Source organism: Thunnus albacares, chromosome 14 (assembly GCF_914725855.1).
Source record: "Thunnus albacares chromosome 14, fThuAlb1.1, whole genome shotgun sequence".
Classification (NCBI taxonomy): Eukaryota; Metazoa; Chordata; class Actinopteri; order Scombriformes; family Scombridae; genus Thunnus; species Thunnus albacares.
In genome coordinates this window covers 5,917,343-5,936,658 of record NC_058119.1, presented here as the reverse complement: position 1 = coordinate 5,936,658, position 19,316 = coordinate 5,917,343, and the positions used below count along the sequence as shown (strand labels likewise).

The 19,316-nt window shown below is 42.0% G+C and overlaps 1 protein-coding gene across 3 annotated transcripts; it reads right to left on the bottom strand.

The window, feature by feature from the left end:
• Positions 1–10,069: 10,069 nt before the first annotated feature.
• On the bottom strand, positions 10,070–19,294 carry pwwp2b (PWWP domain containing 2B). Of its 3 annotated transcripts, XM_044373028.1 has the most exons (4): positions 18,593–19,294; positions 18,229–18,474; positions 14,256–15,980; positions 10,070–12,012 (listed from the first exon to the last, which is right to left on the bottom strand). In XM_044373028.1, exons 2-4 carry the CDS (start codon positions 18,366–18,368, stop codon positions 12,006–12,008), a joined length of 1,872 nt encoding a protein of 623 aa, XP_044228963.1. In that variant the 5' UTR covers positions 18,369–18,474; positions 18,593–19,294; the 3' UTR covers positions 10,070–12,005. The 3 variants fall into 3 exon arrangements, with proteins under 3 accessions (XP_044228963.1, XP_044228962.1, XP_044228961.1); XM_044373027.1 differs by having other exon boundaries at positions 14,252–15,980; positions 18,229–19,294; XM_044373026.1 differs by having other exon boundaries at positions 18,229–19,294.
• Between the last annotated feature and the right edge of the window lie 22 nt (positions 19,295–19,316).

Sequence of the window (19,316 nt, the reverse complement as noted above, 5' to 3'; positions counted from 1 at the left end):
GATTCTGCACGTCAAAAGTACAAGGAGACTGGATGCATTTCCATATGGAAGAAGGTGGGAATAAATTCAGTCAAGTTTCAGAAGTTTTCTCCTTTTCCATTCTCTTATTTTGCGGCACTAATAAACTGTTTCCTGTTGGCTGCCACACATCTTTCAGACTTTAATGATCAAAACCAAAATCTAAAATCAGTCAACTGATCAAGTGATTACTTTAATCTGATGATTCACAGAATATTGTTCAGCATAAAATGTGTGATTATATTTGATGTTGCATGTAAATGTACATAATGTTTATGGTTGATTCTGACTGAGGCCATTTTCATTTTGGCACCTGTAGCAGCCCGGCCCCACCCCATTATCAAAAGGCGCTAATCCACTGGATCCTGTTAACCTCACACACGCAACCCCCCCATGCCCCCTCCACTCTTCTTCTGAGTTAATTAGATTGCAGTCTGTTCAGTGGAGAGAGTTTTGGGAGCCATCCGGGGCTCCAGTAAGCGCCTGTTGTGGTGGTGCTGCAATGTTAATAGTCCTGGATTAGTGAGACAATGGACAATGGAGGTGGTGCTGGGATCAAGCTGTGAGGAGGCAGGGTTCACAGATGGGATCAGCATAGCTGCAGGGCCGGGCTGCATACACACACACACGCACACAAGGGACATGGGAGTCAATGCAAGTGTGCAAAAATCTACATACACGTGTGTCTGTGAGGACACAGCCATGGATGCACAGACTTCTGTTTTTCGCATCTACTTTGCACCCATTTTCTCCACTGTGAAGGATCACATTATCACATTGCAGAGTTACAGATGAACACATTCCAATCCCAAATCTGAACACACACACACACGAGTTACCTAATCCGTTTTTTTCATCATCATCATCTCCTATGTCAAGTATCACATTATCACGTTCCTGAATCACAGACAGACACATTCCGATTTAAGATCCTTAAACCAGATTCCAATCCCTAATATGAGTGTGCAGTTCACTGAGGAGAACAGGATCTGTGTGTGTGTTTGGCGCACTATGTGTGAGTCGATGATCTTGGAATGTCCTTTTCCATTGTGCCTGATGCTTTTGATGTTGGCAACATGCTGCGGTTCAAAATAATAGACGGATAAAGAAGAACCAGAGCAGCCAGAGGGCACACACGGACTGGAGGATAACTTTGAAAAGCCAAACAGAAAGAGATACCATCAGATAAGCAATGCAGTAAATACCACCACATGTAAGGAATGTGTGTATGTGCATGCATGTGTGAGTGTAGACAGAGAAAACCAGAAAGATGAGAGACCAAAGATGACAGATGGTGTGTAAGGTTACATATTAAGATATGAACACACCCTGATCAGAGCGTGGGCTAACCCCCCTTCTTAATGTACACAACACCTTCTCACACATTTGTGGTTAATATGTGTCAAGCTGTTACAATACTGATATAGCTCTCCAGAGAATAATTTGATTGGCACACACACTTCAAAAGAGGTTTGGGGGGAAATTAAATGTCAGCCTTGTTAAGATGTGAATACATAATCAAATATATTTACAAATGAGCCTTAGTGGTTTATCTGCTCATATTACTAGCTGGGTTAGCTTTGGCTCATAACAAAATGCCACAAATGGAAGCATTTAGATCATTTAAAAAAATAATTCTACTTATACTTCTGTGATATTCAAAATAAATAAATGTTGCATATAGTTTGCTTGTTAAAATTAGTATTTAGTATTAGTGATGAGACAAGATTAAGAGGTTTGTACAGACATTTAGCAGCTCTGTGAGGCTGTACTTTGGTACAGAGGCACTTTGTGCTAAATGCTATTATCAGCAAGCTAACTATGACAATATTAATATGTTGATGTTTAGCAGATATGTTTACCATGCTCACCATCTTTATTGTGTTAGAATGCTAAGATTAGCTAATTGGAACTAAACACAAAATACAGCTGAAGAGAATGTCATTGGTTTGCAGGTATCTGGTCATAAACCAAAAGTACTGGACAAATAATGTTTTTGACCTTCGATGGTGCTGGTTTAAAAGCTAAGGGATCACCAAAGTTATCACACTTCATCCTGAGGGTTGTGTACTAAATTTCATGGCAATCTATCCAATAATTATTGAGACATTTCACTCCAAACCAAGACAGTCAACCTCATGGTGGCGCTAAAGTAGCCTAATTAGGCTTCATCCTCTGTCAACCATGAATGTCTGTACAATTTTTCTGTACAAAACACAAAAAACGACAGCTGGCATTATCCTTCCTAGAGCCATGCTGCTGACATGGCTAAACACACTAAAATGTTAGTGTGTTATTCAGAGCTTTGCAACTTGTTTGGACAAGCTCAAAACTGTTACAGCATTGTCTTCACAATGAATCACAACCACTGACCCACCCGACTGTCACTGGGTGAATTATGTAATATCAGTGTGCTGAACAAAAATGTTATTTTGTAGTGATATGACTTCATCACATACTTGTGTAACATATAGGTGTGGTGAATGCAGTCTCTCCTTGAATTTCCTGTTCTTAGAACAAACTCAAATAAATGAATTGTGTGTTCTTATGCAAATGATGTCATAACCACACCTGTGTGTTGATATGACTTGCTGAGAGGACATATGGCAAGAAATGGTCACCCAACATGCAACTGATATATAATCAGATTAAAGGATTAACAATTAATCAGTAACATATTAAAAATGAATTGGCTCTATAATCTCAAACTAGTGAAAGACTGAAAACACAAGCAACATCATAGACTCAAAATATTCATGTACTGCTCAGTTTGCAGCTCAAATATGACTGATTACCACAAATGAATCTCATCCCTTGTCTTCTTCCATCTTTTTTAGTCTTCTCATGTCGCATGGGTTCATCATTATGAGAGACCCCTTTTACATTACACTTTCAGTCATTTCATCCACTGTTAAGATGAAAATATTTATGAGTGCAGCTCTAAAGAAAAATCACACACACCTGGATATACCAAGACTGGCAAACACAAAGGCTATAAACAACAAAAAGCTTTCAGTGGAAGTTCAACCACTTGGGCTTCTATGTGAAAGGGCATAAAAAGTCATTTACAGCCTTACTGCTTGTTTTCTTTCAAGGTCAAATGTCACTCATGCCCGTTCATCTAGCACTTTAACATTTCAGATGCAGCTAGCCACTCATAAATCCAGCATGACCTTTTAATACTCTACTTTTCCTCTGAGTTTCCTTTACAAAATACAGACGCATTCTCGATACATGCAGCTGCCAAAACTGGCTATTATACGATCATTAGTCAGCTTAGTCAACATTATCCTGTAATTTTATTTTCACACAGATGCCGCAGACATCTCTTCCTTCCTATGGTGACGCTAGTACACTGATGGTTTAAAACCCTTGAGGATGGTTTGCCTGACTGTGGCTCCAGTAAAGAACACCAGTACAGTCATTGGACAATGGAGGAGGTGGTAAACAGGAGGTTGAGAAAGAGAAGAAAGAAAAGGCCAGATGGGAAGACACACAAGACCGAGACAAAAGACCCTCTACTGATAAATCCTTTTGAGGGAAAAAATAAATTAACTTCATGGGTATGATCTACACACTCCCACATCTTTAAAACTGATTTCATGAAGAGATGCTGAGGAATTGCCCATGATTTCTCCATGTTATATTTCTCCATATGAGTGCCCATCCCCCTTTAGTCCCTGCAGTGAGAGCAGGCAAGCTGGTAAAGTTGGGGGCAGGGCGACTCTCTTTCTTTCGGTCTCTAGAGCCCGCTGACAGCTGCTCTGAGAGGCCTGGGGCTGCTGCTTACTGCCGGGCAGAACCACAGCCACATCCTGGAAGATACAGCGAAGGACTCATGCATGGTCACAGCCATGAACTGCCACAAACTGGAGCAACCTGAAATAAAGACAGCCTTGACAAAGAAGTCCCGATGTTTACTCAATCTGTCCACTTATGTTAATATTTGAGGAATCCCCGTGTGGCTGCACGGAAAGGAAGAGAGACATGACACACAATTGTGCACTGTTTAAAGGTTTAAAGTCCATCGTAACTGACGGCTGCTTCCTGTCGGGCCCAAATCGTGATTACTCAGGTCACATGGATTGACCCACAGGCTGTCATGTAAACTGTCAAGTGGAACCGCACCCAAATCCTTGAAAAATGTATCTGGTCTCTTCCTGGAATCGTGTGAGCCTGTTTGGGAAAGGTTGCATATTTGGCAATCATTTGCTAAAGGAAATTCAAAAATTGCATAATGCAGCTATTAGGGAACATTTTTTTACTTTGATGTCCTTAACCAGAATTGGAATTGCTGAGACATATGACTGTACAAGTTTCAATACTCCTCTTCACTTTCAAAAAAACCCCCCAAACATATTACGTAAAATGACCCACATGTAAGGTGTTTATTATCCTTATTACATTATAAAGGCACAGAGAGACAGAGAGTGGAGACAAGGTGCTACTGAATTTAAATGAGAGACTGAAGTGATCAAACCCCAAATGATTAACCTGGATCAATAAAACGACCCAATTTAAAAAGCCCGGCCAGCAAACTTAGGCTGTCAATACTGATGACAAGAATGAGAAATGACTCCGAGGCATCAAGGACAAAAGAGGAGACAGCTCTCCCATGCATGGCTCTGGAGACGTGCCAAAGCCTGTTTTTGAAGCCACCATACCATTTGCCTAGCAACTCCAAGGACAGGTGGAACACGTCAAATAAACACAGACACGTCAGGCTGGATGTTCCTCATTTTCTTCATGACTGCAAAGTGCAGAGTAGAACATTTTCACACGCTCACTCGGAGTAAAGTTTTCCACCACAGTAAATAAACAGGAAATTACCTCCTTGTAGTGACGTTTGTAATATGACGTCTTATAATCCTGATCAGTCCAAGAGTATACAGTAGAGTGCAAAATTATTTGCTACTGCAAGTCTCTTGTCTATGGAAGCCCATCTCAGCCAGGAAATGAAAAGAGATACAAATAAAAATGATTTGGTGTATGAGCCAGAATTTTCAAGGAGGCGGTCAAATGGACAGTAGTACTTTTCTAGGGGGTCAATGCTCCATCCAAGGGGCACGATAAACAATACTGTGAATACACATGGTGAGGGCTACAAAATAATATCAAAATGATGTTAAGACTGGATATTAGACATGATATTTTAAACATATAACTTTGTTTTATTTTAGATGACTGTGAACAAAAGGGGACTTTTGGAAATTTTCTGCTTATGTAATAATGACAAACATCTGGAAAGTCACATCTGATATCAGATATCAGACACATAAGATATCAGACATCATAAAAATTGATCCTACAGCTCTGAGCTAATGTTAGCTAACATAACTATTGCTCAGCCCTTAATCTCTATAAACAGATATCTGCATATGAATGCAGAATCTGTAGACAAGGGACAAGATTTTGGGATTGGAAGCGTTCTGGTTTCCGTTTCCATTCCAGTGATTTCTACAGGAACATGCTTTGGTTGCTTGCAGGTTAACAGTCCTTGTGCGGAGCAAAATAGGCGGAAAGCATTAGCTGAAATGTCTGGACCTAAAACACCTACAAAAGTATTAATGTTTATTTGGTTTTAAACTGTTAACTGAGTGTTAATTAGCTACTTGTGAAACAATCCAGTCAACTCCAACTCCATTCTTGCCTCTGAGGTTGCTAATCGGACTGTAAACAATGGGAGTGTATAGACACAGGTCCGCAGTGCACATTTACTAGGTTCAACAGTCTAACTCTTCCTTTGGACAATTGTGCGCAGGGAGGTTGTAGTAACAGGACATGTTATGTTTTAATAGGGACACTGTTGCAATTGGGTGGTCTGGCTCAAAATGTGTTATTTCATTGACTAAGTAAGTCAGAGTTTTTATCCTACCATGAGCTTTTTTTTGTTTTTATTATGGTTTAGTGAGTCAAAATGTTGACTTATGAGTATATTTATTTTCATTATGAGAGCAGAACTGGGACTCCATACTTGTCACTATCCAGTTATACAGTAACTTGCTGACCTCAAATTCAGCGAGTCCGCTTCAATAAACCCTCTTGAGAAAGTTTTAGCGAAGTTCCGGAGGACAATTCCATTAACATCCGTATCATGTTACTCCTTTAACTGGACCACCCAACATGCCTAATCTGGGGTAGCAGACATGTCGTCTGAACAATGTCAAGGCAGGTTTGCTTTCTTAGCTTCTCTCAGCTCTGCGCCTGTTCCTGCGAGCATCCTCTCACACAAAGCTCAGACAGGCCAGGCTTCCTCCAAAGTTAATTACGGCCACAGCTTGCGTGGAGGCATATCATTAGCAGTAATTGCACACAGCATCCCACTGCCATGTGCCTCCCTTTTTTGTCCCAGATTTACGCTGCACTGATCCATGAAGGAGCAGCGCACCGCTCCAAATGCGGTGAATGGGAACGTGGTGGATGGAGGGGAAGGAGGGATGCAACTCCAGGCCTCCGTGTGTGAGCATGTGTTCACATCTATCAACGGGAGGAAATCAGGGAGTCTGGGAGAGTGGGTTTGAAAGATGCCGGGGTAAAAAACAGCACATGTGGATGAATTGTGCAGTTCCATGTCAACTCCAGGAAATACGGGGATTATGGAGTGTGTTTGTTGTGTAAGCACGTGTATGGGTATATGTGTGTGTGTTTTCATATCAACAGTGAGGCAGTTGTTCTCTCTTGCTTGGTTGAAAAACTGGTTGGTACACGCTGAACCATGAACTGTAGATTTTCTAATCCAAATGCAATTAGCCTGTTTTTCATCTCTTCAGTGTGAGCAGGCAGATGGCTGAGGCCCACATTGGAGAGATCCACTTGTAAAGCATGCTGTCACAGTACACCATCACACTACACCTGTATGGAAATGGAGCTCTGCAAAGATTTTGGGGCTTGACATCAAATGAGTCTGAATTACAGTATTAATATAATATTCAGGCTTCTAGCTCATATCCTGGTTAATAGTTTGACATTTTGGGAAATTTGCAATGGATTAGAATGGATTAGCAATGTAAGACTACGAGGCTAAGGTTTTATAGGCACATTCATGAATATACCGATGAATATGAAACAATCTATAATCTTAGCGTGTCAGATAATATTGAAACATGTGCTAAAATCCTCATTGTGAATAAACAGGAGCAGCCATTTTCCTCTAAAGTATGCTCCTAGCCAAGAGACCCACAGTGGAAGGCGATGTTGGCTGCATTTCAATAAAAACCGCCCCCAGCATGACAAATCTCTCCTCAGTGGTCACTGCTGTCCTGCCTGCAGGTCTTCCAGCAAAGCGTTTCTTTGTTTCACGCATGTTGTGTATAAATGTATGTGTGTATGTGTGTTTGTGTGGGACTCCACAGCTAGGTTGAGATAATGCATCGCAATCCCTGAATTCCTCCCTCCGACCTCACCTGCAGAGTGTGGCAGATCGACGCTGAGCAACAGCCACTGAGCCAAAACACAGTCTCAGATGGCGAGGACCTGCCTGCGGGAAGAACAGACTTAACACACACTAGAAAAACCAACATAGACACTACAGCTGTACTAAACACAGAGGCACAGCCAGATGGGTTTATCTAAACTATAAATCAGAGTTCTATTTCCACTGGAGCTTTTATAACTGTGAATACCATACAATCAACTCTGATATAAAGGAGCTTCTTCCACAGCTAACAAGTGTTACATATGATAAGCTTTAAGAAGTCACTGACAAGTTGGGATTGTACTCAGCTCCTGTAGTGCTTTAGTTCCAGGGAAACAGAGTGGGAGAGTTATGAAATGTCTGGCAGCAGACACAGCCAGGTCAGAGGTATGAAATGAGAGCAGGCGTGGGGGAAGGGAAGTCTACAGCTGAGCCTCTATAGTAAAATGATCTGATCAGGAGATAGCAAGAGAGAGGGAGATGAGGGTCAACTCACCTTGACTGGCCTATCCACTGAGCCACACACTCTAGTTATGCAACAGACATACTTAACCACTCCTATTTGTGACACGGAGGCTACAAATCAACACGCTTGGCATGGCCACAGCTGAGGAAGAGCCTGGAGGATGGGTGAGGAAGACAAGACAGGAAGGAGGATAGAAGGAGAGATACAGGGAGAGCATATATTACAGTGAGGAGCAGAATGAGCTCAGTGTGCTACTAACCTGGCTCGATTTAGCCCTATTTCCACTCAAAAGATGTGTGTAGTCACAGCACTGAAAGGCACGTCTAGTACAAGCTCCATGAATTTGAGGGTTTACATTACTTTTAAATGGTTCCTATGTTAAGTGAGAACAGACAGGACCAAAGTTAGCACCACCACTTTGGCAGTACACAAACGCCAGTCTCAAGTTGTTGCTAAACCGGAGCGTATGCAACTCGATGACAGCAAACATGTGACCACAGAAATTAGAGGACAAGTGGTTTAGTTACATATTGAAATGGACCCGAGAGCTGTGTCTACACTAAATCTTGAGGCTGATCTGTCAAAGATTAAAGGAGTAGTTTGACATTCTAGGAAATGTTTACCTTCTTGCAGAGGTTAATGAGAATTTTACTACTCTGTGCTGTCAATCTTCTCATCTGATGCTAACATGCTAACAAGCAAAGAAGCAGTCAATAGGGGTTGTGAGGTATTAATGAATAAATGTAATACATTTGCCGTTCCCTTTTCAAATACATATGTGATGACATAAAAAATAGTTTACTGTATTAAAGAACCACACCAGCAATTTAGTATTGCACCTCTAAAACACTGGAGGATAAGAGATGCCAACATCTTTCAAACCCTGCACCAACTGTTCCCTGGCTTTACATTAAAAATGTGAAATCTCAAGCCAACCATGTTTACAATATGTTGGAAGAATTAGAAGGATTGGAAAGATTCCTGTTACGACAACTGAGTCAGTCATATGAAGGTTTAAAACATTGAACATTGGCAAAATTACATTAATCCATTAAATTTGGGATAAATTACATTAAACGATGGACTGTGGCTGACGTGAGGTCCATGTTTGCTTGGTTTACAGGCACGTCTGTATTACACTATTCAAGACAATTTTTGTTTGTGGGTTCCTAATTGCTTGTGTCTAAGAAGTATAGAAAATGGCCATTATTCCCTTCAAACTTTGCTTTGCGTTCGTGACCTGGACAATGATATTTTGAAATGTATTTATTTCCAATGGGAAAAACAAGCAAATTTGCACATTTTCATTCACATGAAGTCAGAAAAACCAACACATGAATCAAAATTAACATGTATTTATACTAAAGTTATACAAAAGTGGCAGAAGCAGAGCCCATCTTGACGGGTGAAGAAGCTGGAAAAAGTTAGATGACGCTTACTGTGATCTGCAACGTGCACACTTTCATCTAACAAGTCCCACTGATTCAAACTAGACATCAAAAGCTCAACATTAGACTCTGTAAGACCAACATCTCTGATCAAGTCATTGAGGTCTCTTTGGTTGTGGTATTATGGGTTTCTGAACTGATGGGCTTAAGGCCCCTGTATTTATACTACTAGGCTATTTATATTACTGGAAGGTTCTCTAAAGTTCTTTATTAGCCACTCAGCACTGAATCTATCTGAAATGTTCTGGAAAACAGATCAATTTCAGAATATCACTGTCCTGGTCATAAATGCAATGTCTGAAGGGAATAATGGCCACTTTCTATACTTTTTAGGAATAAGCAATTAAGAAATAACACTTACTACCCAGGAACAAAAAACAAGTAAAATTTGTTACAGTGTTATTAACAGTTTGGATATATCAAAGCTTTCAGAAAAAAACACACTCACAGTTTTCCAAAATCACAAGCTGGATGTTGACATGAACAGTTTTTACAAGTGGGAAACACGTCATTACAATAACAATATGACATGAATGCTGCATAGATTTGAGCTGATGACATCATCAGCTGGAAAGTTGGTGATGTGCACTTTTAAAAATACTAAAAAAAAACAACAAATTCAATCACTGAAAACATATCTAAGCCAAAAATGAACACTAATAATCTGAGCTATCACAGCAACTCTATCTCTTCCCATCAGTAACCAATCCACAACAGCACAAGTATTGCTTGTATATTTTATTTTATTTTATGTACAGTACATGTAAAAAAGAAAACAAAAAAGTAGCCAATAACATTGACCAACGTGGGCAACAGTAGATAGCCATGTTGCTCATACATGGGAAAATCCTGACGGCCATTTCCCCTCTCAGGCATACATACATTTAGACTCTCCCACTCCTCGTGTAAGGCTGCCTGGAAAACTAGCTGAGCTTGACGGTAAACAGTCAAACCGCAGATTATCAAAATGGGAGGAGTGCATCACCTGCTCCTCTAATAAACACACTTCTCTCACTGACGATCAATGAGCCAGTTTTCAGCCTCGATCAGAACAGAACGTTCCCAGACAAGAAGAAAAGGAGACGGGCTGGTTGGCTGAGCGTGACTGTGTGCAATGTTCGGTACGTTTTTTAATACAGACTGGGCTGTGCTTGACAGCAGTGGTCTCTGCCTTCGCCGCCCCCCTCCCCCTATTCCAACAGTGCTGCTTTCAACACAAAGGTCACTAAAGGTCAGCGTTGCAGTCTGCTTTGCCGGATGACTCAATAACTGCAGGCTCTGACTAGTAGCGAGCTTTTCTTCACACTTTACACTCAGCAGTTGAATTCACAGTATTCTTACAGCATGTTTTTTTTGTTTTTTTTTTCTTCCTCCCAAAGTCACTCGTAAAGCTTTAACTGATAATGCATAGGGGGCTTCGACACATTTGTTGACCCATGTTTCTCCAGTGGAAATGTAACGTGGATTTTTGTAGTGTGTGTGTGTGTGTGTGTATATGTGTGTCTGTGTGTCTGTGTGTGTGTAGTAGATAAGTTGAGAGAGAAACACACCCAAGTCAAATGCGAGAATACAGTGTACACAACCATCCGCAACAGGTGTCTGGTGTCCCCAAAAATCGTACAATAAAATAAAATAAAAAAAGATTTTTTTTCTTTTTTATCTCCAAGGCCATGGATAGTCAACCACAAAGACTTCTGAATTCCCCTGCTGCCTATCAGGGCTGTATCTCGCAATAGTGTTTCAGACAGTGAGCTTACAGCAGGCCACCAAGGTACAGATAAAGTGCTTTTTCTTAACGTGACGCTTTAAATAATTAAAGTGATGTAAAAATGGTTTCTCAGGAAAAAAAAAAAAAAAAAAAAAAAAAAAAAGAGTTGGAGGGGAAGTTTGTTGACGTGACACCTCTAAAAGTTAAAAATGAAATGGAAGAGAGACACATAACACATTATTCTGGAGAGGACAGAGTTCAGTATAAATACAGTACATCCACAAATCCAACTAATGTCGCAGAAGGCTACGAGGATGGAACACTGTGATCGCTAGAAGAGCTGGAACAGTCACTACTGTCTCTGGATGGAGCCGTTCACATTTTCAGAAGTAAGAGGATTCAGGCTAAGACTTTTTAAAACCGGGGTAAAATGTCTCATGTCCTTGTGGAAAAGAGGGGGTGGATTTTCTTTGAGGCTGGACGAGTCGGACCTCGCAGTGAACACATCGGCGGCAAGGACCGTGATAGTGACAGCAGCAGACTGGGAGGTTTTGCACGACTGTAGTAGAAAGGTGGACTAAACCATTACAGATAATAAATACATTCGGGTTCTTGTAGTGTCGTTACTCGACTCTATTATTGAAATATGATTAATCTAAAAAATAACAAAAAAAAAAAAAAAAAAAAAAAGGAGGAATTGTTTAGTTCATAGTAGACCATGAGATGCCTGGCCTTGTTTTTGCTCCCTTATCCAGTCTCAACAACACTCCACCTTGGCGGCCATTTTCCACCAGCCTTGTGAAAAAGAAAAAAAAAAAAAAAAAAAAGAGGAAAAAAAAAAAAAAAAAACGGCATATAAATAGTAGCCATGGCAACCGCACGTACTCCCTCCTGGGTCTTGATGACAGAGTCTGAGAATTCAGAAAAACCTCGGAGACCTCTCTTTAGTCCTCAGCCTCTGCACAAGAGAGAGAAAGAAAAGAGAGAGCACAAAGTAAAGACAATGAGCAAACACGGCAGGTTATATATATATATTCGTTGTAGGGAATTTCTAACTCAGTGTTCAAGGCTCAGCAGAGGGAGTGATGTGGCTCTTAACATGTCATGTTAGTCATCTAAAGATTATGGAGCGCTGTGAAGTGAACGTCAGCTACTTTCCAGCCTGCTGAAACCTCCATGTAGCTGACAGAGCAAGAAAAACGCTTCCTTTATGAGCTCTGGAAAAAGCACCAAATATAGGCTTGTCTTAACCCCTTACTGTGTATATTCTGAACTACAACCAACCTCTTCTTGGCTCCTCAGCCCATAACAGAGTAAACAGAGGCGTTGGAAGCTTCCTGTCTGTCTCTCATATCACTCAAAGACAATATTTAACCTTTGAGTGTGTGTTAAGGACCTGCTGCTTGGCTACCCAGGGCCAACGCACTCGGAAACCAGGGAAACAAACTTGGCTTAGCCTACAAATCTGCCACAGCTTGACAATGACTTTTAAACTCATAACTGGAAACCTATTTTTATGTTCTTGCATTGGACTAAAATGTATGAATGGCTTTCATTATGCTAAAGCAGTACTGTCTGTTTGTTGGGACTCACGTTCTGAAATTAGCTGTGTTAACAAGCTACTCCTGTTGACAGTTAGCAGAACAGCCTGCGCCTTCATTAAAACTGGTATTAAATGTTTATTTTGCTGCTTTGAATTCACAGAAACCGCTTTATGACATAAATGTAACAGGGTGTCCTCGGCTGGCATGGCAGATCTAAAAGCGTTCGTTAAAATAAGCAAGGGTGGTGCAGAATCATTTTCACTCAGCTTAAAACCCCCTCAAGTTTATCACGAACATCATCAAATTAGGTATTTATGAGGGTAGGACTGCTCAGTATGACCTGAAATCCACGTCAAAGTTAATTCTCACAATAAGTCACACATGATAAATGAAGTGACACCTTTTTAAATACGCTTGTGCACAGGAATTTCCATTCTTGCAGTCTTATTCATTTTCTCTTCTCTTTAAGACTCTAAAAATCCTTCAAATTAAAAAAGGTTTATGGTTGAACTGCTCACAGCTCATGTTCACACAAAAGACCAGAACTTGAGACGGTGGGTCACAAATAGACATTTGCTTTATTCTAAGGGGTCCAAAGCCAAAAAGCGTGGGATCCACTGTTTGAGGGAATGGAGTGGCATTAGTAAATGCTTGTGTAATGGACTGCTGGGTCTTTTTCTTGGCCATAAACTGGCCATCATATCGTGTGACATGGTTGTCTTTCATGTGAACAAATTGCCAGTGTTTCCTCTTGTAGCTGCAGCTACTTTCCAACAGTATTTACATTGAGCTTTATTGCTACACTGTCTACACTGACCAACAGTGATTGGTTGCTTGTATGTAGGGGCACATGTGATTTGTTGTATTTGCACTTGTCATTTTTTTTATGTGAAGTGAAGGGGTCAGCTACGGCCCGTCTGAAGGAATCAATTAATCGACTGTACCAACGTGACTTAAATTAGGCAAGTGAGAAAATCATAATGTTTGTTTATGTAAATTTTCAACGCACTGCTCACCCTATTAAAAGGTCTAAGCACAGGGACACATTTATCACACTAAAACTGTAGATGTGATACAGTGACATTTAAAAAGGAATGGTTCTCTATTTTTCAAGTCTTAAAACAACAGTCAGGGGCCAGAATGAACATTGAAACAGGTTTTTCTTGCTGTAATCATTCCTCCTGTTCATACTGACATTAGAAGATCCCTTCATTATTCACAAGTGATGGGGGACAAAATCCACAGTCCTCCTTCTGTGCAACAATGTATTTAAAAGTTTATCTGAAGCTAATATGAAGCTTCAGATTCCACATGAGTCAAATCAAGTAGATATCTTTCAATGTTACAGTCTTTTTAGCAGCAAAGTCCCTCTTTTTGTTACTACACTTCCACCACAGCTCAACAGGGAAACACTGTCTGAGGAAAGAAAGAGGGAATTTGATCATTTTTGCACAAAATGACTGTGTGGACACACTGTGAACTTTGTAGCCATCACTTCCATTGAAAGCACATTTGAAGGAGATCTTTTAACAGTCGGTATTAACAGGAGGAAAAACCTCTTTCACTGTTCATTTGGGAACCTGACTGTTGTTTCAAGATACACTTGGAAAAACTGTGAACCTGCCCTTTAAAGTCTAACTGTTATGAACTAACCTACGTGTCGCAGTGGGAAAGTAGCGATGTAATCTCAGGGCTCATGTGACCCACGGCCTTGGCTGCCTCCAGTATGGCTCTCCGGTACATCCCTTTCTTTTTGCGGTTGAAGCGGGACCTGAAGAGCTCTCTGAAGGGCGACAGTTTGGCAACAGAGAGCTGGGAGGTGGTCGGTGAACCGAACCACGCCACCTTTGCCTGGGGCCACTGCGCCTCGCAATTGGCCGACTCCTGTTTGCGGGTACCACTGATGTTGAGGACGCGTGCGGGCCACCAGGGGAAGCCGTGGATTTTCCCCCACACAATGTCGCCCACCGCCACAGCGTGACCCTCTTCTGTTACACACTTTGCCATACTGCGGGTGTGCAGCCGCACCGTGAGTGGTGGCACTGTCTTGCAGTCATCCCGTGAGGGTACAGAAGATGAGGTTACAGAGAGGTCTTCGCCTGGTGCCAAATCGCACAGCTCTGGTGAGGTGCCATCGGAGCTGAAGGACTTGGACTCATCTAGGCTGTCACTGCTGCAAACCGACAGGCTAGAAGAATCCGCTTTGCGCTTACGGAAATTGATGAGAAGGGTGAGGTCGCTGTGGCCGCGTTCTGCCTCCTCGCCTGAACTCCCTGACCACAACTCCAGAGAGTTCTTGCCTTCCCCTGAGTCTTCAGAGTGAGGGAGGCAGGGGCCAGGTACCCGAGGGCTTCGTCTCCTGGCTCCTCCTACAAGTTCTGCCTCATACTCAACCACACTGTCATCACGTTCCTGCTGAGGGGGTCTCAAGCAGATCTTTGGAGAAGGCAAGTCCTGACCCACGGTCGTGAAAGGCCTGGTCAGTTTGAGTTTGGGAATGGACACTGTGAGGCCAGACCTTGTGGCATCTAGAATGTGCCGTTGCTCCTTGGTGGGATCAGAAGGCGTCTTGCCGTTTTCTCCCAAACCATTCTGCACCAGCTGTTTGGGGCAGAACGGCTTGACTGAACCGTGGACTCGCGAGGGGATCTTCATGACTTCCCCCTTGCCCTGTGGAGTGCTATAGGAAATCTTTATGACCGGACTGTGGGGGATAACGTCACCTCCGGGGAACTTTTCCCCTTCAGCCTCCCCCCTTTTGTCCTTCCTGAGGCGTTTGCTGTCAAGGCTGGTGCCATTTTCCCGTCTCTTAGTGTCCTTGGTTGCAACTACATCCTCTTTTCTCGACAGCTTAGTGGGGGTATCCTTGTCCTCGCCATCATCGTCGCTCTGTAGTGAGTTCTCTTTTCTAGAGGCCTTGGTGTTGCTCATGCCGTCTTTGCTGTCCTCATCACTATTCAGTGTGTTCTTGCACTTTTCACATAGTACCTGCCGTGGCCGCAGACGGATAGTACTCATGGTCATGCGGCCAGGCTCTCGCGTCCGCCTCTTCTTTCTCTTGATTGGTCGTGGAGGGGGCTGAGGTACCCATTGGCTGTAGCTGTGGCGCACCCATAAGGGCTGGGGGAACGGGGCTCCTTCAAAATAAGGAGGGTAAGGAGTCTGTCCAGCTGGCACTGGTGTGGGCACAGGGCAGGGAAGAGGTGCAGTAGGTATGCTGCTTTCAGGGAGAGTGTTTTCATCCTTTGGTCTGTGTGAAGTCTGGCTGGGAGATTTGGAAACTGGCTCCTCACTCAGAACTTCGGGGATTTCACAAGCAGATTTTGATATCGGGCAGTCCCCGGGTTTTGCTGTGAAATCTGGTAGACAGAATAGCCCGGTCCTAAGATGAAGAAGAGAAAAGGAAACAATAAATTAATAACAGTGCACTCACTGAGCTTCGTTAGAAAGCCTGAGTGATGTTCATGCAAACCATCAAGCCTCATAAACATTCTTGTTACACGTGACAAACATTTCTTGAATTTTTTAGTTAAGCAATTTCCTCTACAAGAGCTTTACTGTAATGCTGTGCTTGTATTTCACCATATCAGATAACTTTAGGCCTGTGGGACAGCACAAATCTAATACGTTGCTGTCTGAATTAGGCCAAAAAGAGAAAAGAGCACCCTGAGCTGGTCAAAGCCTTCTCTATAAGTGCTCTACCATAGGCTTTAAGTCGGGAAACCTATTTTACCATTTTATTTGTTTTACTGGACAAACTGACGCTGCGTTCCCTGTCACCTGTATGCTGAAAATTCTTTACGTGTGGGGGTTGGGGACCACTGTGCAAGCAGGCAGGCGGTTATCTGTCATGTTGCCTCGGGCCACAAAAAGGGAGCAATAGTATCAGTAGTTTTCTTCGAGTGATTTTATGTTTTCTTTTTCATACTAAGGAGCATGCAGACCTGCCCAAAGAAGGCCCAACTGCCAAGGAGTCTTTAAAGGTGGCTGGCAGGCAACAGTAACATGGCTGTGCTGTTTTAGTCAGGAGACAGCAGACAAAGAGACTACAGGATGCCCAGGACACCCCCTCCCTAACATCTGACTGAACAAAAACAATCCCATGAATCACTCGGGATTCAGAGATGTAGGGAAGGAGCCAGGAGATTTCAGTTTGTTTTTGCATCCGTGTCTACTTGGGGCTTATGTGTGGTGAGATTATTAATTAGTGCACATTTGGGGAGCCCGTCTTCCTCCCCAGGAGAAGAAGCTGGCAGGCACCTCTGAAAAATAGTCTCTCGGTGAGGCTTGTTCCTCTCACCTTTTTATATGCACCCCTAAAGCAGCTAAATATTAGCCTTCACTGTGATTGACACGGCACAAACAGAGCTGCCTGTGACAGGGAACAGGCAGTGCTAGTTAAGCACAGTACAAGGACGCAGCATATGACCAGCGATGATTCAACGGACTGTTGCCGTTTCACGTTGTGTATAGTGTAACTAGATGCAGAGATCAGCCTTAATGATAGGCCTAAACGATGGCATTAAAAAACACTGTGGGAAACAATGACAGGAAATGCATTTCAATGAACTGAAAAGGAAGAAGAAGTCAAATTTTGTCAGTGACAAGGCCTGAAATATAGGCCTATTTTAAGTTATTCAAGGCCTGCCTTTTCCCGTTTGGATGGGTTATTTTCAGGACAGCTTGAACTCTCACATGAAAAACCATCTACGCATACTAAGGGGCAAAGCTGGTCAGATTCTGATTCTGCTAGTCTATAAATAGTCTAAAGCCAGTGGCTTTTAAGGTGCACAGCACCAAGAGCAACACAAGGCTTACACATGTGACAAACACATAAGAGGGGAAGATAAGACATGACTGTTGATACATGTTTGATTATACCTATATGGTTTTCTGATTTGAACAGGATTGAATTGTCTTGTTAACTGACAAGAAAGGGGCTTTTTAGTCAAATACAAGCTTTGATGGTCACTGGATTTGTTTCAATAAAAAAGCATTACAGTTGTGATTTCCCCCCCAGTTGTGATCCCACATGTATCTTTATTGTCATTTTCCATTGTTTCAATAGATCAAAAGTGACTGGTTATTAAAGGCTTCTTGTCAGTGCTGCAAATGTGTTTCAGTTTACTTGAAATGAAACATCACTCCAGAGAAACAGTACACAATGCAACACAATCTATGTGAATAAAAACATCTAAACACAACTGATATACAGAATGCTGTTCAGCCAGGGCCTACCCTTTTACTGAATACGTTTGAGCTGCTCTGTTTGATTAGGCTAACAATAAGCTATAGATGAACCCATTGACATTAGCTATTGTTCATGAGAAGTCATTATCAATCTCTTTTAGACGGGCCAACTGACTTGACATACATTATTTCACCATGGTAAAATAATGTATTTGACCATGTTATTATAGGCTAAAATTAAATCAGTGCCATTAGCCATCAGGCTAGCTACCCTGTCAGCTACAATAACCTATATGTCTTTTGTATGGAGGCCCTGTTAGCTAAATGCTAACTTGCTAGTGTTGAGCGGTTAGCATCAAAGGTAGATTAGCCGTTAGCTGAGTCTAGCAAATTAATTTTAGACATAAATGTAGAAAAGGGAAAATCGAAATAATACTCACTTTTTGTCGCAATCAAGTAATATCCCCGTGTAACTCCTTTCTCGATAGGTCAGCGTCACCACTAGTGTATCGTTAACTATTTGATCGATAGTGACAGGTACCCGAGAGCCGGCCAGCAGCTCCTCGGCCACAGCCTCCATGTTTCCCGGGGTGAGGTGTCCGGCTCGGCGGTGCTCGATCCCGGCCAAGGGAGCCACGGTCGCGTCGGCCAAAGATCCGTCTCCCCTTCGCAATTGGAGCAGGAGGCTACAGCAGGGCATAAAATGACGCCATCACCCCTACCAAGTCAATTACAACAGTACTGCCACCGCTGACATCACGCTCTCTGTGCTAGAGGAGCAAGAGCTCGTAAGACAAGGCCTACCCTTTCTCTGTCTCACTTTGACTTGTTTGATGCCATTATTACCGACTTTTCTCTCAGGAATGCCTCCGTTTTTTCCTCAGCGAGAGTTTAATGGCGGTTTGTCCTGAATGAACACAATCCACGGAACTGGAAATTTGTTAAAATATGGATGCATTTCCTCATATGTTTGTAAGCGATACAGTCATATATTTTACTTGTGGGAAATAAATATGAGATTTGTCGAAGTATTCAACATAAGATACACAGCCACAATCTCAATTACAAGTATTTATACTTTTGCAAGAGCATTTATAACACATTCTTTTCTAAAATGCCCTTGAAAGTCTTACATTTGGCACTCTACTTGAAATGTACCCGTCTGCAAATCAATCCACTATTATCTAAATTGCATTACTTAATATCAGGCTATAAATGTGGGTCATTCTTAATCTGAAAATAAACAATTGGTGAACTGAGTTCAACTTTATCCTCATTATATTATCAGTGTCTAATTTATGTCCCTTGGGTGTTCTTATATTGAAGACTTGGTTAATTTACAATGTGTGGTTGTAATTCATTTATGCCATTATGCCAGTCCGGTGAGTCACTGTTACAGAGAACTGAATAGCTAAACACAGAGATAATAAGAAGCAATGCCATATTTGTTTTGTACTCACTTGATGTACTAAATGTTAATAAGTTAAGATAAATGTTTATTGGGTAAGGGTGTATTGTTGAAGCTGTC

Excerpts from the sequence above, each read along its gene's own strand:
- pwwp2b (XM_044373026.1), bottom strand. The coding sequence starts at position 18,488 with ATGCCCTGCTGTAGCCTCCTGCTCCAATTGCGAAGGGGAGACGGATCT. Across the intron at positions 15,981-18,228 it reads TTACTTGATTGCGACAAAAA|GACCGGGCTATTCTGTCTAC; the intron begins GTGAGTATTATT and ends TCTTCATCTTAG.